This window comes from Pseudocercospora fijiensis (genome assembly GCF_000340215.1).
Source record: "Pseudocercospora fijiensis CIRAD86 unplaced genomic scaffold MYCFIscaffold_3, whole genome shotgun sequence".
Taxonomy (NCBI): domain Eukaryota; kingdom Fungi; phylum Ascomycota; class Dothideomycetes; order Mycosphaerellales; family Mycosphaerellaceae; genus Pseudocercospora; species Pseudocercospora fijiensis.
Genome location: NW_006921534.1, coordinates 4,214,117 through 4,233,994, shown reverse-complemented (window position 1 = coordinate 4,233,994; position 19,878 = coordinate 4,214,117). Strand labels below are relative to the sequence as shown.

Sequence of the window (19,878 nt, the reverse complement as noted above, 5' to 3'; positions counted from 1 at the left end):
ATGGCACCGTCATTGGCGACCACGTCTTGGCTCCAGGATGGACAAGCTATGGCCATCGTCTACTTTATCAGACGTTTGATGTCACTTCAAATCTGAGCACTTCAGAGGACAGCAGACTTGAAGTTACGGTTGCAGAAGGTTGGTTTTGTGGACGTCTTGGCTGGGGTAAAGGAAGCAGAGATTGCTACGGAAGCAAGATGGGTCTGCTTGCCAACCTCCGGATGGAATACGAGGACGGGAGCAGTGAGACCATCACCACAGATGAATCTTGGACATATGGCTATGGGAATCTTGTCGCTTCTGGAATCTACGATGGAGAGACGTGCGATCTTCAAGAGTCAAGTACGCAAAACGAGGAAGTTGTGTGCCTTGATCCACCAGTCAATGTCTTACGCTCACCAGACAGTCCTCCCGTACGCCGCACTGGAGAGCTCAAGGTACAGCAGATCATCACTACGCCCTCTGGAAAACAAGTTCTCGACTTTGGACAGAACTTCGTTGGTGTAGTGCGTGTCAAAGTAAATGGTCCTAAAGGCACTGCAATCACGTTCCGCCATGCCGAAGTTCTGGAGCGTGGCGAGATGTGCATAAGAACTCTCCGATATGCAGTGGCGATTGACACTCTCATTCTTGATGGCTCGGATGCCGTGGAGTGGGAGCCGAAGTTTACCTTTCACGGCTTTCGATACGTCGAAGTCACGGGCTGGCCAGGGCCCATAGACGCCAATGATATCGTCGGTGTTGTTCTGAATACCGACATGGAGAGGACTGGTCATTTCGAAAGCTCGAATGCTCTACTGAACCGGCTTCATGAAAACGTGGTCTGGTCTATGAAAGGGAACTTCCTCTCAATCCCGACTGACTGTCCGCAAAGAGACGAGCGTCTGGGTTGGACTGGAGACATTGCAATGTTTGGAGATACGGCCAACTTCCTGTACGAAACTTCTGGTATGCTGGGGTCCTGGTTGCGAGATGTCTCATATGAACAGATGGATCGTCACGGTCTCGTCCCGCTCACCGTGCCTTTCATCATCAAACGCGGCGACGAAGAAGCTCACGCTGTGTGGGGCGATGTCGCCGTCATACTCCCTTGGTCACTCTATAGATACAGTGGTGACGCAGAGATCTTGAAACGTCAATACGAGAGCATGAAAGCATGGCTGGACGTCATACCACGCAAGGCGAATCGTCTTTGGAACTATAAATCGCCTTGGAAGCTAGGAGACTGGCTGGACCCTGCGGCGCCTCCTGATAATCCTGGGAATGCGACGACTGATCCAAATTTTGTTAGTGATGTCTTTCTGCTACATGTCATCGAGACTATGGTGCAGGCGTGTTGTGCATTGGAGAAGCAAAGTGAGGCCAACGTGTATGCCGACGAAGCTGTCGTGGTGCGCACAGCAATCAAGAACGAGTACGTAACTCCAAGCGGACGATTGTCTCCCGACACGCAAACGGCGTATGTCCTTGCACTACACTTCGGGCTCCTTAACGAGGAACATGAAATATCGCGAGGCTCGTCCAGATTAGAAGAACTTGTTCGTCGCAACAGTCACTTCAAGATTGCCACTGGCTTCGCAGGGACTCCGTTCGTTGGCCATGCCATGTCGAAGGTCGGTTTGGAAAACCTCTTCTATCGCATGCTTTTGCATCGCAAGTGTCCAAGCTGGCTGTATCCTGTCACTATGGGCGCCACCACGATATGGGAGCGCTGGGACAGTATGCTTCCCAACGGCGATATCAATCCTGGGCAAATGACAAGTTTTAATCATTATGCTCTTGGAGCCGTGGCTGACTGGATGCACACCAATATCCTGGGCTTACGTCCTGCTTCTCCTGGATGGCAGAATGTGATTGTTGAGCCGAAGCCGGGTGGAAATCTGGCGTGGGCTCGGGGTTCTTATAAGACGAGATGCGGTGTGCTGAAGGTGACATGGAAAGTCAGCAAGGATGAAAACACAGACGGAAAAGTGTTGGAGCTGAAGGTTGTGGTGCCGGGAAATACGACGGCCGAGGTGAGGTTGCCACATGCTGGTCCCATTCATAAAGTCGGTTCTGGCAAGCACTTCTGGTCGGTGCCATACGTGCCCGACCCATGGCCTCCGAAGGCATGGTTGCCTCGGGATATGGACCCGAATAGTGAGGAGCTTCCGGAAGATGAAGCACTCCCTTTTCCAGGTTGGGACTGAACGTGATTGTGAGAAAGCTTTGGAATATTGAATTTGAAAGTCACTCGTTTCCAGATGATGTTTGACCGAAATTCACATGTCCACGCAAACACCAGGCTGATGCGCCGCGCTCTGCCTCTGACGCCTCGTACCCCGTTCATGTCGTTCCTCCAACCGCTCTCATGTCAAGTAGTATGACCTACAATTTCTCATGAGTTGGTGATTTGCAGGACTCAAAATGAGCGTCTGGAGAGCGACTTACGTCTAGCTTGAGCATCTCTCAGGCACGATTGCAAATGACCTCGACCCCCGAGACAATCTTGCTCCGCTCCACGCTCAATGGCGAGCTCGAATTGGTGCATCCGAACGACACGCCAGCTTGGCTTGTGCCATCGGTGTACACCCACGATGGCGTGCACAAGACTTGAGTGATGTCGAGATTCGGAGTGAGTGAGGCCGTGAGGTACAGGCGATCGACGTACTGGTTCTGAAATGGGATGTACTGAGGAGTGAAGATGGTGGTGATGAGCGTGTTGTTGGTCGAAGTGATGCTGGGAGATGTGTTGGTGACCTGGACTGCGAGGAGGGCGCATTGCTGCTCGGCTGGACAATGGTAGGTGTCTGGCTGTGGCATGGCCATGGCTGTGGTGGTGAGCGCGAGGATGGCGCCGATGATCTTGGCGATCCTCATGGCGAGGAGATGGAATTGATGAAGCTAGGCTTGCTCTTCTTGTTGACTGGCCCGATGTGGTCTTCTTGTGGTCGGGTTGCTGTTGCTGTTATTGTTGTGGGTGTTGTTGTTGAAGAGTCTGAGAGAGAAGCTTAACCAAGTCGCTCCTTCCGGATAGTATCATCACACGTCACTATACACGCTTCCACGGGTCGTCACCCTCACCTGCAACTCCCGTCACTTGTCTAACTTCTTCAAGCTGGCCAACATTGAATTCACTCCCACTTTGCAACGGCACGGCACGGCGCAACAATGGCGGTGATCGAGACACTCCCCGGAGTGACAGTCAGCGTGGCGACGAAGGGCCAAGCCCTGCAAGAGTACCCGGACCAAGGAGAGAAATGAACGAAGGCCTGAAATTCTGCGTGTATGTCGACGGCCAATACGTGCAGAGCAGGTTGATCCACCGCGATACAGTCGGGCCCGGCGGTTGCACGAACTCGGTCAAAGGCTTTCACTGCTCTGAAGGCCTCAGAAAAGAGTTCTGCTTCGCCGCTCTTCGGATAGGTATCGATCACATCTTGCAGGACCCTACACAGACGGTGGCCATTGACTGAAGAGGCTGGAAGGAGGCGTGTTCAGAGCGAGTGTCGCCATGAGCGTTTTTCGCGACGCATTACGGAGTATGGCATAGAGTGTGCACGACGGTCGAACAAAGAAGTAGCAGCATGCTGGACTGAAACAGCGACATTGCTGTGTTGCCGGCGTTCGAAAAATTACAGGATGATGTCCACGATTATTAGACTTGATGTCGTTTCTGCTTGGCAAGCCTCGCGTCGAGGCAATGAACTCTACTCCCAATGCCTCCCTCCCCTCGATTCCACACCTCTCAACTTCAGCTTCCACCTCTTCAGTGATTGTTAGGCAATGTCATGCGATGCAAGAAGCATTCAAATTGCAAAGGACCATCGATTGTGGCTTGGCTAAAGCATGCGCAGCTCAGCCTCTAGGCCGTGCAGATAGCCGCCAGAGCTGCAGCTGAAAGCTCTGGACCCAGAAAGGCTGCTGAGCTGGCGTTTCTCTCATATGACTTCCTCGACTTTCCTATGTCCTGGCCATTTGCCTGAGTTACTCACATCTCTCCCAGTCTTTCTACGCTGAAGTACAATGGGCGACCGCATAACCCACATCACCGGTAACAACGCCTCAGGCAACTCACGCCAACACAACGGTAACGTCTTTAGCGGAAACACATTCAACTACGGAGCCTCACCCACTCCATCCGAACCCCAAGCCCGCCTCGCAGACGATGGTCCCAAATCCCGCCCACCAGACCTCGCAGCCGGCGCCCGACCGCGGACCTTGGACGATTTCCGCATCGCCATCATCTGCGCTTTACAAATCGAATTCGACGCCGTAGACATCCTCCTCGAAGAAGTATACGAAGGAGAAGACGCATTCCGACCACGCCATCCCGACACAAACACCTATACTTTTGGCAGATTGGGCGGGAAACCCGTCGTGCTCGTCAACCTCCCATCCATGGGAAAAGTCAGTGCAGCGACGGTAGCCACAAATTTAGGAATCACTTTTAAATACATCGAAATCGCATTTCTGACGGGAATTTGCGGTGGTGCTCCACACGACGATCGAGGAAACAAGATTCAGTACGGTGATGTGATTATCGGGAAACAAGTGATTCAAGAAGATTTCGGGAGGTTGATGGATGATGGAATGCATAGGAAAACAGAAGTCGAAGATGTGTTGGGAAGATTACCGCCCCGGATCAGGCAATGGATCGGTGCGTTGAGTGGATGGAGGAATTTGAAAGGTTTGAAAAGTGATGTGACGGTGATTTTGGAGAAGACGTTTCAGGATGCGGAGTTTGTGAAAATGTTTGCGTTTCCGGAACGACGGGAGGGGGAAGTTGGGAGGTCGGAGTTGCAGATTTTTTTGGGGAGGGTGGCGACGAGTGATGCTGTGCTTAAAAGTGCGGAGAGGAGGGATCGGATGATTGAGCAGGATAAGGTGATTGGGTTTGAGATGGAGAGTGCGGGAATGTGGGATCAGTTGCCTACGGTGCTTGTCAAGAGTGTGTGTGATTTTGCTAATGTGCAGAAGAGTAAGGAGTGGCAGCCTTTTGCGGCGCTGACGGCCGCGGCGACTACGCAGGCTATGGTTAGGAAATGGACGTTTCAGGTTTATAGTTGATGAATGTGGTATGAAGAAGCTCAGATCAAATAAAAAATAGCACGCCAGGAAAGCATCGAGGCTGCCGTCTAGCCTTAAGAGCATTCGCGAACGCAGCTCTTTTTGCTGGAGCTCGCTCTCCGACTTCGATGCTGTTCTGGAATCTGCAAAGAGAACTGAGTCGCGTGGTGCTTGTGCTTGCATTGGCCACGGAAGCAAATTGAAGGCAGTTTAGTCCAGGACCATAGTTGGGCGAGCCGGATTCTGGGACTTTGCTGGCCTCTGGTACTCTTGCTGGATCTCGCCATCGTCACCAAGCACGATGACAGTAGTTGGAGTCTTTCGACGATGGCCCCCAGCACGAGAAGCATTTTCACGAATCTCTTCCTTGATCCTGATCGTTTCCGCCCCTCGCTCCCTTGCAGCCGCTCTCAAGCGTTTCAACTCGGCCAATTGCTCTTCTTGAGTCATCGTCTCCAGATCGCGATCTTCGTCTTCATCTTCAGCGTCTGGCTGTCGCTCTGGTTGCGGGTCTCTCGGAATGATGCTGAGATTCTGAAGTTCGGCTCGCGAGCGATATAGAAATTCATAAGTCGCGACGGGATTATCGGGATCGATAGGGATCGCCTCAATGTAAACAGATGCACTTGCCCGAGCAGCTTCGCCAAGGCTTTCACATGTCATTAGCATGCATTTGCAGTAATTTGAAATTTGAGAGATCCTCACCTGACGCTGGTTACAATATCCTTGCCTTTGACAGAAGCCTCGTCAAGAGTGCTAACGTCGTCTTCGTGAACGATCTTCTGTCTTACCAGATTGAGAATCTGCACATGATGCACGATGATCCGAATGGAGCCCAGTTGCTCCAGCTTCTCCTCACTCAATTTGTCGTTCTTTGATCCACCTTCCTCGATCGCCGAAAATTGATATGGTCGCACCTCATTGCCCCTAGACCGAACCCCTCGACTGAGGCACGTGTCTTCGGCTGAGTAGTACGCCTTCGCCATTCTATCGTACACAAGGACTGAATCAAGCTCTTTGCCATCTACAAAGATGCACCACGCAAGACCGAATTGTGGTCTCAAACGTATCTCGTCTTCTTTGGGTGGGTCGTCCTCGCGGTATAAATTGGATGGAATGGCATGAAGGTCGGCATGAATTTCGAAATTCATGTTTGGTGCGACTTGGATGTAGCGCGTCACCGTGCTCTGCAGTCCATCGTCTTCGTTGCCGATATACTCCTGTAACGCTTCGTCGCCAACTTGGATGGTGACCGTGACATCAGGAATGCTGTCTGAGATGGCCATGATGAAGCGTGTCTGTGTGGACGCTGGTAGCGAAGGATCTGAGCAGGTTAGGTATTGCAGATGGTGGTGGAATGTTCAATGTTGAAGTATGTGTTTGAGTGCAGTTGGAACGGAAGAAACCTGCGGACAAATAGCGAGCACAAGGCAAGACGCGTCACGTACGCATGTGCGTTGCCTCACTTCGCAGCCAAAGTGAAGAAAGCGCAGGCAAGCACTCTCGAACGCTGAGTGGTATGCCCCAATGACAGGTTCTCGACATCCTCGAGCGACTCAGACATCCTTACTAGCACTTTTGTTGTCCAAAGCGAGGTGATTGCGCTGATCAGAATTGAAACGGTCAGCCGGTCAGCCTCACCAACAGACTTGAATTACTAGTCTGGAAGGCCATTCCGATGTATCTCATTATTCTCACGTGTGTGACTTTGCTTTTATCGCTCTGCAACCACTGCATGCTGGAGCTATCCTGTTGCCAGTACTTTTCGTAGTCGTTCAATCATGTCCCAATTCATCTCCCTAGCTTTTGGACCAGTTTCTCAGGCGCGATGTTAAAGCTTGACCGCCTTCTTCGCCATCTCAAGCGCACCCTCGTAAGTCTGATTGCCACCAATGAAGCCGCTCGCATGCACAAAGATGCATCCTGGGATACCAGACAGTTTACTGAGCTCCTCGTCACGCACGCCTCTCCAGTCCTCCGGCAAGCCCTTCCTGCTCTCAAAGCTGCCTGGCTCCAGGCTGACAGCACGAATCCTCCACTTCGAATTCTCCTCGCCGTTCTCTGCGAACAATGCATAAAGCACATTGCCTTGACTTCCTGTTTCCTCCTCGAGTGCATACAGATGATCAGACCAAGGCACGCCTTCTGGCGAGTAGGGAATGACGATGATGCGTCCCTCAGGGTCGACGGACTGGCGTGACTCGAATGCCTTCTTCACTATAGCACGAGCTGGAAGCCATGAAGTGATCTTGTCAGAGATTTCCAGCTCAAACTGCTCGCCGACGAAGGAGGAAGCGCGGACGAAGCGTGCGTCTTCTTCTGTCTGATCCTTGGCTTTGCTGGTGGTCATCAGCGCAGAGAGCTTGTTCGTGATAGCGGGAGTGATGGGCATGTGGTTGTATCTACTAACCACGCTTGCGATGCTGAAGCCCTTGTCGGAGAACTTCTCCTCAATGCCAGCGTTGCGCAGCTCCTGTGGGTCGTAGACGGAAATACCATTGTCGTTGGCGTCAAATGCTTCGATGAAGTCTTCGTACAGCTTTTGGTAAAGCAGGTCGACATCTGGGTTGTCGATGCCCGCGCTAGTGAGATGCGAAATGATTCTCTTGCCATAGTGCATCCACACCAGACCCGCCGAACTCAGCTTGGTGTTCTTGCGCGGGAAAGTGGCGTTGAACTCGCGCTGGTGATGGTCGTAGCGGAAAGCGCTGTCATCGTGTACGCCGCCCACGTCCACGACAATGTTACAATTCTTCAGGACTTCTGGATCTCGGGTGCGAGTGATGGTAGCATTCTGGTACTCTGGCAGAAGGCGAAGCAGATGGACAGCCAATGCCTCGTCGGCATGGAAGTGACCGCTGTGTGTGCCAATGACTGGTGCAGCGCTGCCGTTGGACATCTTGAGCTTCTTCATGGCGGGCTCAGGCTCGGACATGGATTGGCGAAGGCGAAGGGACGAGTGGAGGAGGGGGTTGGAGGCGTACAGGCGGTCGATGATGTCTTTCGGGTTTTTCGCGCGTGGTGCTGATGATGCGTATCGCAGTGCTGTAGTGACTGTCAAACGGTGGGTTGCGGTTGCTGACTTCAGTATACGCGCGCTCTGCATGGAAGAATCATGGAAATACCAGACTTCACCTCAGCTTGGTGCAGTGCAGTGGCTCACATATATTCGCGCTCACATACACCCTGATTAAGCGAGATGGCGGACGGGGGTAATCCCCGTGAACGGCAGCTAGTTTGAAAACGTTAGACGTGAATTTTTTAAAGGTGCGGATAATTCCTTCGGATAATTCCTTTAGGCAGTACGCTAGCTTTAACTAGTTAGATCCCGTTTCTAGGGATTACCCCTCTCGCTACTTCCCTAAGCCCTAGCTACCCGCCCGAGCCCTAGTAGATATACTAATATAGAATCGGCCTAAATAAGATTACGTGCTATTTCTACCTATTATATATTATATCTATTCTTAGTTAGTAGCGTAGAGCGCGTTACTAAGGAAGTTGCGCCTCGAAGTTACGTCTTAAAGTCTACTAATCTAATATTCGTATTTCTTCCCCCTTTTATAGTAGAATCCCTAGTAACTACCGAAAATAGCTAAATCTCTATTATACGAAGTATATATTAGCGAGTTTCTCGATAATCTCGTCGCTAGCGGCGAGGTAGAAATAGAGATAGAGGCAGCGGCGGCGGCGGCGGCGGTAGAAGATACTAAAGGCCCTAAAGGTGTTATTAAAGGTATTAAAGGTATTAAATTGCAGGAAGAGGTTTAATTTGTCTCGAAGATATATATTCGAGGCCGCTCGCGCTTACTATCGCTACCGCGCGAGCGTATTAATCTACTAGCTTATATAGCTAATAGGACGGCTACTTTACTACTAGGTGCTGCAATAATAGCACTATTAGTTTACTTAGTAGCAGTATTATATATAGTAGCAGGCTAGTTAGCAAATAAGGGACTAATATAAGCTAGTATATATAGTATTACGTAGTTATAAGGCTGTAGGTCGTAATCCGCTTAGACCTAAGTAGATAGCAACTAACTAATAATACCTTAAATTTTGCTATACTACTGCTTTGCTAACAAACTTTGGCTTTATAGCTAGTAGTAGTATATACCTCGATTAAGCGAGATAGCGGACGGCGGTAATCCCTAAAAACGGGATCTAACTAGTTAAAGCTAGCGTACTGCTTAAAGGAATTATCTGTACCTTTAAAAAGTTTACGTCTAACGCTTTTTGTTAGGGCTAAAGAGGCTATACGTAATTAGCATATAACTAGGCCGAGTAAAGCTAGGGTCTTAATGCCTTAGGTAGGACTTAGCGCTTAGCGTTAGGCTAACTCTCCTACCTTCCTCCCTCTCCTCCTAGATCCTTATCGAATACTATACTAATTCACTACTACCCTATCTACCTACTAATATAACCCTTCTTATATAGTATTCGATCTACCCTTTAAGGGCAGTAGCTAGATAGTCCTTATTTCAAGCTTTTAGCGGTATAGCTACAAAAACTATCGATTTAACTATATTACGCCCGAAGAACGGGACCTATACGTACTATTCTATCGAAACAACCGTACTAATTATTAAGCAAGGCCTTCTATACGGCCTATTATACTAAGTTAAGCATACTAAGCCGATATCTACTAATTCCGCTATATCCGTATCTTAGGGGCTAACAATATATTATTAGTATCGCTCCTTATAATAGCCGGTTTATTACGAAACAACAACCGTACTGCCGCTAGCAGCGCTAGTAATAACAACGCTAGTAGTATAGTTCCCGCTAAAGTGCCTACTAAAGTGCCTCCTACTAAAGAGCCTGCCGGAGAGCCTATTAAAGAAGAACCTATAATTCTAGGTAATAATCTAGAATTGCCTATTAACGACATTCTTAACAATATTGTTAATCGACGATATAGCTAGCTAGCCTTTAGCCCCTAACTAGTAGGGAGACTCTAAGAAGCTACCTAAAACAGGCTTACTGCCCTATATTAAGAACAATAGCTAAAGGATAACCTTCTCGAAATTCGCCGCCTTTAGGAGGCCCTAACAACTAATAATAAGCCGACAGCAGGGCCTTCCTTACTACTAGTCCTAGTCTAGAAGAAGGATGCTAAACTTAAGGACTATACTGTATTTAATAGCTCTAGTCGAAAGCAATATAACGACTACATTCGTAACTGTAAGCTTAACTAACGAAACGCACTAAGGGCCCTACTAAATAACTATTTACTAGTCGTCTATGCTATATAGTACATTAACGGCGACCTAAAACGCACCTAGGATAACCATTTTGACTCCCTTAATAACTAGACTGCTATTTAGTAGCAGACCTATAAAACTATTATACTAGATACCCTTAGAAACCCTATACTAAGGCAATAATACGCTTAGGACTAGTACCTTCGAGCTAAACAAAAGACTAATTAATCGGCTCGCTTATTTAAGGCCTATTTAAAGACCCTCGAAGATAACCTCCCGACTAAAACTAATTCTATCTAGATCTCCGAAATACGCCCTAAATTGAGATAGGAACTAGTCCTTAAATTGGACCGCCGCCGTGTGTTTAAATAGGCTAATCTTATACGCATTTAATTTATAGTTAAAGTCGAAACTGCTAAACGAGCTGTCTAGCTCTAGTAACGACTAGAATTAAGGATCCGACCTACTAGCAACCGTAGCAACCGTAGCCGCGGAGGAAACTAAGGTTCCTACTATAACAATAATACTAATAATAGGAATAGTAACAATAACCGTAGAAGAGGCCGTAGCCGCCGGCTATATAGAGGAGGTCGTAATAGGGGCCGTAGAAGGGGCTCGTATCCCTATAATACTAATCGCTTAACTAATAATAGTAGTAATAGCGGCTATAGCAATCCCCTAACCGGGTTGAAGTGCTTTAACTATAATAGCACTAGCTATCTACTAGGCTAATGCGATAAACCTAAGGACTAAGCCCGAATCGACCGTGCTACCGCCGAGCACTATAAGCACCTTTTAGCCGCTAATACCGCCCCTATCGGTCCTTCGAAAAAAGAATAAGCGCCGTACTAACTATTAGCCTTATACGGCGTAAGACTATCGATATTGTACTAGCTATTATACGTACCTATCTCGTATCGGATACGCATAGGACTAACTATAAGACTAAGGTTATACTAGATCTAGGAAATTTAGTTAGTGCCCTTATCAGCTATCGCCTAGCTAAGCAATTAGACCTTTAATAACTACCTAGGACTAACCTGCTAACCCTTGCTTAGTTTAATAACGCTCGGCACTTAACCTACGGAGCCTACTATATCTATATAGCCCTAAGAGACGACCTCGGCAATAAGCGCCTACTAAACTTTACTACCTACGTAGTAGACATAGATAGCCTCCTATCTGAGATTGTTATTAGCAACCCTATTCTTAAGTACTATGCTATAGTTATAGACTTAGGCAGTTAATAGTAGCGATTTAGAATCGCTAGGAAAGAGGACATTAAACATATTAATATTAGCGAGTGCCCTAATAATATTAGGGTCCTATTTATTAGCAACCTAACCCTAGCTAATCCGACGGCCGACCTACTCGGTAGTAATAACGATGAACTAGTGCCCCCTAATAGCATAGATCCTAAACAACTTAAGCGCATACTAGAACCTATTCGAGAGACCTACATTAATATGTTTAAACACTACCTAGTATCGATATTGCCTATATTTAAAGAGACGGATTATAAGATTGATATTATAGAGGGTAAGGAGGTTCCTTTTAGCCCCCTCTATAACCTTAGTAAACGAGAGCTTGCTATACTGCGTAAGTACCTAGAGGAAAACCTAGCTAATAGTCGAATTCGATATAGTAATAGCCCTGCTAGTGCACCTATCCTATTCGTACTAAAGAAGGATAGCGGCCTACGTTTATATATTAATTATAGAGGGCTTAACGCTATTACTATTAAAGACCGCTGTCTACTCCCGCTTATTAATAAGACCCTCGACCGCCTTTCTAGTACCTACTACTATACTATATTAGATATTAAGGACGCCTATTACCGCATCCGTATCCGCAAGGGCGATAAATAGAAGACAGCCTTCCGCACTCGCTATAGCTATTTCGAATACTTAGTTATACTATTTAGCCTAGCTAATACCCCTACAACATTTTAGTCCTATATTAATCGGGCCCTTTTAGGCCTATTAGACTATCTCTATATAGTTTACCTAGATAACATCCTAGTTTATATATATTTACCTAACATTGCGGAGTACTAGGCTATAGTCCGCAAGGTGCTCGATCGCCTACGAGCCTATAGCTTATATTACAAGCCTTCTAAATACACCTTTGCTATAAAAGAGGTGTTATTCCTCGGTTTCCTCGTATTAACTAAGGGTATTAAGGCTAATCCTAATCGGATTAAAACCATTACTAAATAGCCTATTCCTACGTTAATTAAGGAGCTATAGTCGTTCCTCGGTTTTGCTAACTTCTATCGCCGATTTATTAAGGGCTATTCGAGGCATATAATGCTACTAACTAAGCTTACTAAAACTAAGGCCAACCCAACTAGAGAGTTCAAATAGGCTAATAGAGTATAAGCCGCTTTTAACGGTTTAAAGAAGCGATTTACTAAAGTCCCTTTATTATACTATTTTGTACTAAACAAGCAGATCCGAATTAAGACTAACGCTTTACAGTTCGCTATATTAGCTATAATGTCTTAGCAGTTAGACAGTAACTACTACTAGCACCTAATTGCCTTCTTCTCGAGAAAGATAATTAATACTAAGCGTCGCTACGAGACTTACGAGTAAGAGCTCTTAGCTATTATTAAAGCCTTTGAGCACTAGCGCTACTATCTCGATAGTGCCTAGCATACTATTTAGGTCTATACAGACTATAAGAACCTCCGTAGCATTACTAAGGTTACTAGAGTTATAGGTCGATAGGCTAGATAGCCCGTCTACCTCGCTAGGTTTAATTTTAATATATTATATCGGCTAGGCGTAAGCAACCCTACTAATAGCCTATCGAGGCGACCTAACTACGATAGCGGGACTTAGCAATCTATTAATTCATTGTTTCTAACCCTATAGTATAAGATTGCTATAGCCCGTATTATTAATAAGCAAGCGTAGGATAAGCGGCTTACCGGACTCCGCGACGGCTTAAAGTATATTAATGCTCTTGCTATATTAATAGTACGTATTAAGGCAAGAGCTAAGGATATAGATAGGAGAAGTTATAATAACTCCCTAGTCGATATCGCTATATATAGTAATAGCGATTAAAGCACTAATATAGTTAATCCGGCTACTAGTGCTATTAGATGTATATAATACGTACCTTGTTTAATAGCGAGGGTGCTATTAAATAACCTTGTAAATAGGGATAGTTAATCGTTTATAGATAAGCTATTACGGGCCTAGCAGAGGGACGCCTTTGCTACTAAACGTATAGATAAGCTTATAAGTAGGCGAAAGACTCGATCTAGTAAGAGTAATTAGTCGATCGACGACAAAGGTTACTTAAGGTTTAAGGGCAGATACTATGTCCCCGCTAAACAATCGATTAGACAAGAACTTCTTAAGCGACACTATAATAGTAAGCTTGCTAGTTACTATAGTATAGAGAGGTCGCACAAGCTACTATCGCGCATATACTACTAGCTAAATAGTAAGCGGGATATAAAGGAATACGTTAATACGTATGCCGTATACTAACGTATTAAGGCACTAAAGCATTAGCCTTTTAGCGAGTTATCCTCCTTACTAATCCCTTATAAGCTATTTATAGAGCTTATAATAGACTTTATTATAGGCCTTCCGCCTGCTAAACGTAAGGGCAGCAAGGACGTATATAATGCTATCCTTGTTATAGTAGATCGATTTACTAAAGGCGCTCGATATATCCCGGCGCGGAAAGATTAGACTGCTATTAATATAGTAGAAGCGCTATAGAACAATATCTTCTATACCTATTAGGGGACCCCTAAAGGGATAGTCTCTAACCGAGGCTCGACATTTATATCTTATTATTAGAGTAAGGTTTGCCTATAGCTAAGACTTAAGCATCGCCTGTCTATAGCATTCTATCTATAAACAGATAGTTAGACCGAAAGGTAGAATGCTACGCTGTAGCAGTACCTACGCAGCTACATTAATAAGAACCCTAACGACTAGGTCAATCTCCTATAACTAGCCGAATCCGTATATAATAACAGTGTCTACTTATCTACTAAGGTGTTACCTTATTTCGCTATAATAGGCTAGAACGCTACTATGCCGCAAGACCCCTTATCGCTCGAGGCCGAGCGTAAGGAAAGGGAAGCGTATTAAGTACTAACACCTAAGATACTAGCGGCTATTAAGAGGGTTTAAAAGATGCGGGAAATTTACGCTAAGATAGCTAACAAACTAGTAAAGGCCTAGGCCTATTAGAAGGCCTACTATAACAAACACTATCTTCTAATAACCTTTAAGCAAGGCGACCTAGTTATACTTAGTACGAAGAACCTCCGTATCCGCAAACACCCCTCGCCTAATAGTAAAACAAGGCCTAAACTCGCACTAAGGTATATTAGCCCTTTCTATATCCGAGAACCTAGGGGTACCTAGGCCTATTAGTTATAGCTTCTACCTTATTATACTATCTATAATACCTTCTATGTATCCCTCCTTAAGCCGTATTACCTACGCGAAGGGGATAAAGCACCTGCTAAATCCGAGGATATACTAGCTAATAGTAAAGAACTATAGTCTATAGAACGTATCCTAAAGTACCGAACTAGATAAGGCAAGAAGGAGTACCTATTAAGGTAGCAAGGCTATTCGCCTAAATAGGACTCGTAGGAAGCTAAAGGTTCTTTTAAAGATATAACTAAGTTATTAGATAAGTATTAGACTAGTATAAAGAACAAGAAGAAGGCTAAGGGCCTATAATGTCGCCTAGGAATAATGCTACCCCCGGGATGCTATTAGCTAACTAATTAGAGGCCGGCAAACTAGGACAATAAGACTATACTACTATAGTAAACGCGTACCGAGTGTTAATAAGCGCGCTATAACGCGTTAACTATCCGCTGCTCTTTTAGGAAACTACCTCTCTACTAACGCGCCCTATAAGGCCCTTCTTCTAGTATTTAGGTCCCCCTTTTATTCCTTTATTCTATCGAAGCCCTAAGGCCTAAGCGATCGACAAGGGCGATGTGCGCGCGCGCGTACGAATAACGGTAATAAAGATAATAGCGTCGCGCTATAAGCTAGCGAAGGACGGCGCGGCCGGCGCGGCTATATTAGTAATAGTATTACGGAGTATACTATTAGTCGAAGGAGGAAATCGAAAGCAAGGTAAAGTTAGCGCTAAGACGACTAGCGCCGCTATTATTAATATTACTTGCTATTATCGCTACGCCTATAGATATAACCTTACCTATACTACGAGCCTAAGGCACCTTTAATTAAAACTTTAATTAAAACTTTAACTAAAACTTTAAGCCGCTTAAAAGATTAAGCGACTAATAGACTAACTAACTAAGGGCAAAACTATAGAGCTAAGCTAGCCGGGGTCGATCTTGCGGATAATAGGTTACTCCTCGATCTATCTAACTCTTTAAGTAAGGCAAACCTCTACTACTATACTTATAATAGCCTTTACTTATAGAAACTAGACGAGCTGTGTTTTTTCGGAAAAGATAAGATAAGATTAATAGTTAAAGGCTACTAAACCTAGCTAATTAGAGCTAGCGAAACTACGAACAATAAGAATAATAACCCTCGGAAGCGGACAAACCCTCGGAAGCGGACATTACTAGGTCTTTTAAGAGTAGACGCAAAGAACTCGGTACGATATTACTTAGAACGGAGGTAGGGCTATAATACCTTATACGTCTACCTATTATAGTAGGGAAGACGCGCTTATATTGTAATTAGTCGAAGGTCCTTAATTCTTATAGTTATATATTACTTTATTATATATAAGGATAGCGTAGTTAGAGTTAGACATTATATTATATTAGAGGTAAGGTTTAACATAGTTACATAATCGGTAGTTATGCGTTTAATTTAGCGCGGACTAAGCGGCTTATTAGACCTACTAAGTTAGTAGTAATAGAGGTTAAGACTAGAATAGAGACCGGCTACGAGGGCGCGGCCTTTAGAAGGGAAGCGTATATTAGGGCTAAAGAGGCTATACGTAATTAGCATATAACTAGGCTAAGTAAAGCTAGGGTCTTAATGCCTTAGGCAGGACTTAGCGCTTAGCGTTAGGCTAACTCTCCTATCTTCCTCCCTTTCCTCTTAGATCCTTATCGAATACTATACTAATTTACTACTACCCTATCTACCTACTAATATAACCCTTCTTACACTTTTAAGCTAGCTGCCGTTTACGGGGATTACCCCCGTCCGCTATCTCGCTTAATCGAAATATAGAAGTAGTTGCCCGGTCGGTAGTAGTTATAGGGATCCGGAAATCGCTTCTCTACGCGATTTTGTTAGGAACAGCGGATTCTATAATCTACTGTATTACTAGGGCTCGGGCGGGTAGCTAGGGCTCGGGGAAGTAGCGAGGGGATTACCCCCTTCCGCTATCTCGCTTAATCAATTATTAGGGTGTAAGTAGTTAGTGTTAATTGTCTCCGGTTTTTAGCGTATAAGGGTTGTAGTAGCTTTAGTAGCTTGCGTTACATTTACGGATATACTCGGTAGTAGTAGAGTCGATTATAGGATCGAGATATAGCTATTTTTGCTAGCTAAATCGGGCATACTAAGGATCTATTAGTCGGCGACGTTATGTCGTAGTAGGAAGTCGTTATGTTAACGAAAAATCAGCTATATAGGCATATATAAGGTGTTAGTGGAGGTATGTAGGTAGGTTAATTTCTACGCTCTTTCTTACTATATTATAATAGCTTATCTAATCCCCTCTTATCTCGATATATTACTGCGTTCTTAGCTCTTTAATCCACCCAAAAATGGCCTGTTCCTAGACGCAGACAAGTTTAATAAGGTGTAGCTATTTGCTAGCAACTTCTAGTACTAGAAGGTATAGGATAGGCACAAAGATAGACTAATGCAACGGACATTATACTATTATCGTTGTCGGAAGGATGCGAGTCGGCAACGCGAGTTGCTAGATAGTATTCGGAAGGTAGAGTACTATAAGGATAGGTGCGAGGCTACGTATATTATAATTGCTATATATCGCTCGAAGGGCTATAACGAGCCGTATATATACAAGGTCGCTTCGTCGTCGCCTAACGCTTCTACCGAGGCGGGCTCGCTGCATTACCATTCGATAGATTATATAGTAAGTTTAGTAGGGTTGCCTCTCGAGTCGATAGCGGAGGCCTATTCGAGTCGAGTTAGAAGCTAATAGTAAGTAGGACGTACGAGGTGCTAGTAACGGCTTAAAGGTCGTTCTTAAGTACTTAATAGACTAATACGACTAGAATACAGCTCATGTATTCTATCTAATAAAGGAAGGTCGTAATACTGACCGTTTTGCCGTTGTTAGAGGTTATCGTATAAAGGAGGGTGTAATAAAGTAGTCGAAGAAGAAGAAGAATATAAAGAAGGTAACCCTAGCTAAGAAGGGCAATATCTCGTTACAACTCGAGAACCTATATAGCTAGCTAGCGCTATTAACTAATCTAGTAAACGGCGCTTAGATACAGTATAAAGCTGTATTAGTAACAATAGAAGGGCGCCCTTATAAGGGTATTGTATAGCAAGCGGATTAGCAGAGGCAGTTATTAGAAAGTGGATTAGTAGGAGATGTAAGTACTTACGTAACTAGGCTTTAGATAAAGCTATAGGAACCGCAAAGCAACAACTAATCTAGGATTAGTTATTTCTCTACGACGTAACGTATAAGACTACCGATATAGGCTAGCATCTCTTTATAGTATATGTCCGTAATAGATTCGAAAGTTAGATACTAGCAGCATATATATTGCTGCAAACACAGCGTGCGAGGCTTTAGTAAGCTGCTTTCTAAGTCCTAAAGCAGTAGTGCCCTCGCTAGAAGCCGAAGTTAGCTATAACTAACGACTCGGCACAAGAACAGTCCGCTATTCGACTGTCCTTCGAAGAGGAAATACGACTATATCTCTGCTAGCGGCACGCTAAAGAGACCTTCCTTCGCTACTTTCCTAAATTCAAGTACCCTCTAGTCTAGCGACTGTTTAAAAGGGCTATATACTACGCTCGGAGTAAGGCAGAAGTTAAGGAAGTTATTACTGCAATAGAAGCCGAATTGCGGCTTCTTAATAAGCAAGAAGAGGCTTAGTATTTACAGAAGAACTAGGGGTCTAAGAAGTTATAGAAATAGATAATATAGGCTCGGTTAAATAATCTAGTCCTTATGCAAATTCGTACTATATCGCTACTAGAAGGATACTATAATGCTATTAAATACGACCGGAAGAAGGACCTCGCCTAGCTATCTATATATAGTACTATAACCGAGTTGCTAACAATCGACGCTCGATAACTATATAAGGCGGACCTGCAAAGCTATAGACTTAGCAAACGCATACAATACTAGAAGGTTAAAGAGATGCTATATTTTAAGCAATTAAGCCCTCTAGCAGCGTAGGACTTCGTCCGAAAACAACTCGCTATTGCGGAAGAATATAAGGCTAAGGCATTGCCGCTATACGAAGGCCTTGTATTATATCGTAATAGACAGCCGCCTTACTATAATTGCCTTCCTTAGTTCTAGCAGCATTTGCTATGCTACTATATACTAAGATACTACCTATTTGTAACGCCGCTTACTCTATAATAATAACAGATCTACGTTAGTTTCTACTACGGCTTTAACAGTATAGAAATTAGTTAGTATTAGCGGCAGCGAGATAGTACTACCTTGTTTCTCGAGGGCTTCGAGGACAACTAAAACTACAATACTAGCGACCCCTATCTTCGAAACCTTCGCGCTTACTTTAATAAAGGTATAGAAGGCCTCTTATAGCACTTCTACGCGGTCTGTAACAATAAGTCAATCTACGATAGCATACTAAAGGACAAGTTTATAAGAGGCTTCTTGCGCAAGGTTAAGGACACGCTTACTTAGCTAGCTAACTTCTTGCTAGACGACTTCCTTCGAGAAGGCGCGCCTAAGGTTTAATTAACTAGTAACCGATAGCGATAGTAGACATAACAACCTCTACCGGCACCTATTACTCTAACGCGCGTTCGCTATCTAACGCTTCCGCTACTACTACTACCTCTACTAGCGACTAAATATAGGCCTCGAGCGTTTAATCTTCCGCCGCTTAACGAGACAGTCTTATTACTAATCCGACCGTTATACGTAATCGACCTTCTTACGCCGAGTCCGCTATCCTTTAGGCCCTTACCTCGTAAGAAGGCGCCGCTCCGCGGTGCTACTACTACTACTACTACTTCGCTCCGTAAGTCGCTATTATAGGCTTAGTTAGCTTAGCCGTTTAACTTAAACACTATCGAAGAAACAGCCGAGGTTATAGACCTTACTTCGCTAGTAAGAGCGGCTTTACTATTAAAATAAGACCTAGAAGCAGTAGAAGACTTCTCTTAGTTAGAAAATAATAACGCTATATAAGAAGTAGTAGGTAAGAGGCGGACTTCTAATAAATATAATAGCAGTAAGCGTAAGAGATTAGTGCCGAGAATGCTACCTACTATTAAGAGGCCGAATAAGAGGAAGAATTAGATAGGCGATAGCGATAGCAGCGATAGTAATAACACCTTAGAAGCTACTATAACAGCCTAATTAGGCAAGCCGACCTTAACAAGAAAACCGAGCAAATCCGTAAGTTTGGTGGGTCCCATCATACGCCTAATAATCGGGCCATTTC

The 19,878-nt window shown here is 45.0% G+C and overlaps 4 protein-coding genes across 4 annotated transcripts in view; 2 read left to right on the top strand and 2 right to left on the bottom strand.

Annotated features, from left to right (window-relative positions):
• Positions 1-2,189, top strand: part of MYCFIDRAFT_187579 (glycoside hydrolase family 78 protein) — a gene marked incomplete at both ends in the record, with an annotated part of 3,664 nt that extends 1,475 nt beyond the window's left edge. The window contains one exon of the mRNA XM_007927094.1: positions 37-2,189. Coding sequence (XP_007925285.1) covers positions 37-2,189 — 2,153 coding nt within the window. The remainder of the gene's footprint in view (positions 1-36) is intronic.
• Positions 2,190-4,005: 1,816 nt separating this feature from the next.
• MYCFIDRAFT_135631 (uncharacterized protein) lies at positions 4,006-5,049 on the top strand (the record flags this gene model as incomplete). The annotated part of the gene is made up of 1 exon (XM_007927093.1): positions 4,006-5,049. One exon carries the CDS (start codon positions 4,006-4,008, stop codon positions 5,047-5,049), a length of 1,044 nt encoding a protein of 347 aa, XP_007925284.1.
• On the bottom strand, positions 5,035-6,335 carry MYCFIDRAFT_214817 (uncharacterized protein; the record flags this gene model as incomplete). Its single annotated transcript, XM_007927092.1, has 2 exons — positions 5,035-5,698; positions 5,755-6,335. 2 exons carry the CDS (start codon positions 6,333-6,335, stop codon positions 5,260-5,262), a joined length of 1,020 nt encoding a protein of 339 aa, XP_007925283.1. The 3' UTR covers positions 5,035-5,259.
• A 330-nt stretch (positions 6,336-6,665) lies between these two features.
• MYCFIDRAFT_163456 (uncharacterized protein) lies at positions 6,666-8,120 on the bottom strand. Its single transcript, XM_007927091.1, has one exon. It carries the CDS (start codon positions 7,982-7,984, stop codon positions 6,881-6,883), a length of 1,104 nt encoding a protein of 367 aa, XP_007925282.1. The 5' UTR covers positions 7,985-8,120; the 3' UTR covers positions 6,666-6,880.
• Between the last annotated feature and the right edge of the window lie 11,758 nt (positions 8,121-19,878).

Excerpts from the sequence above, each read along its gene's own strand:
- MYCFIDRAFT_163456 (XM_007927091.1), bottom strand. The coding sequence starts at position 7,984 with ATGTCCGAGCCTGAGCCCGCCATGAAGAAGCTCAAGATGTCCAACGGC.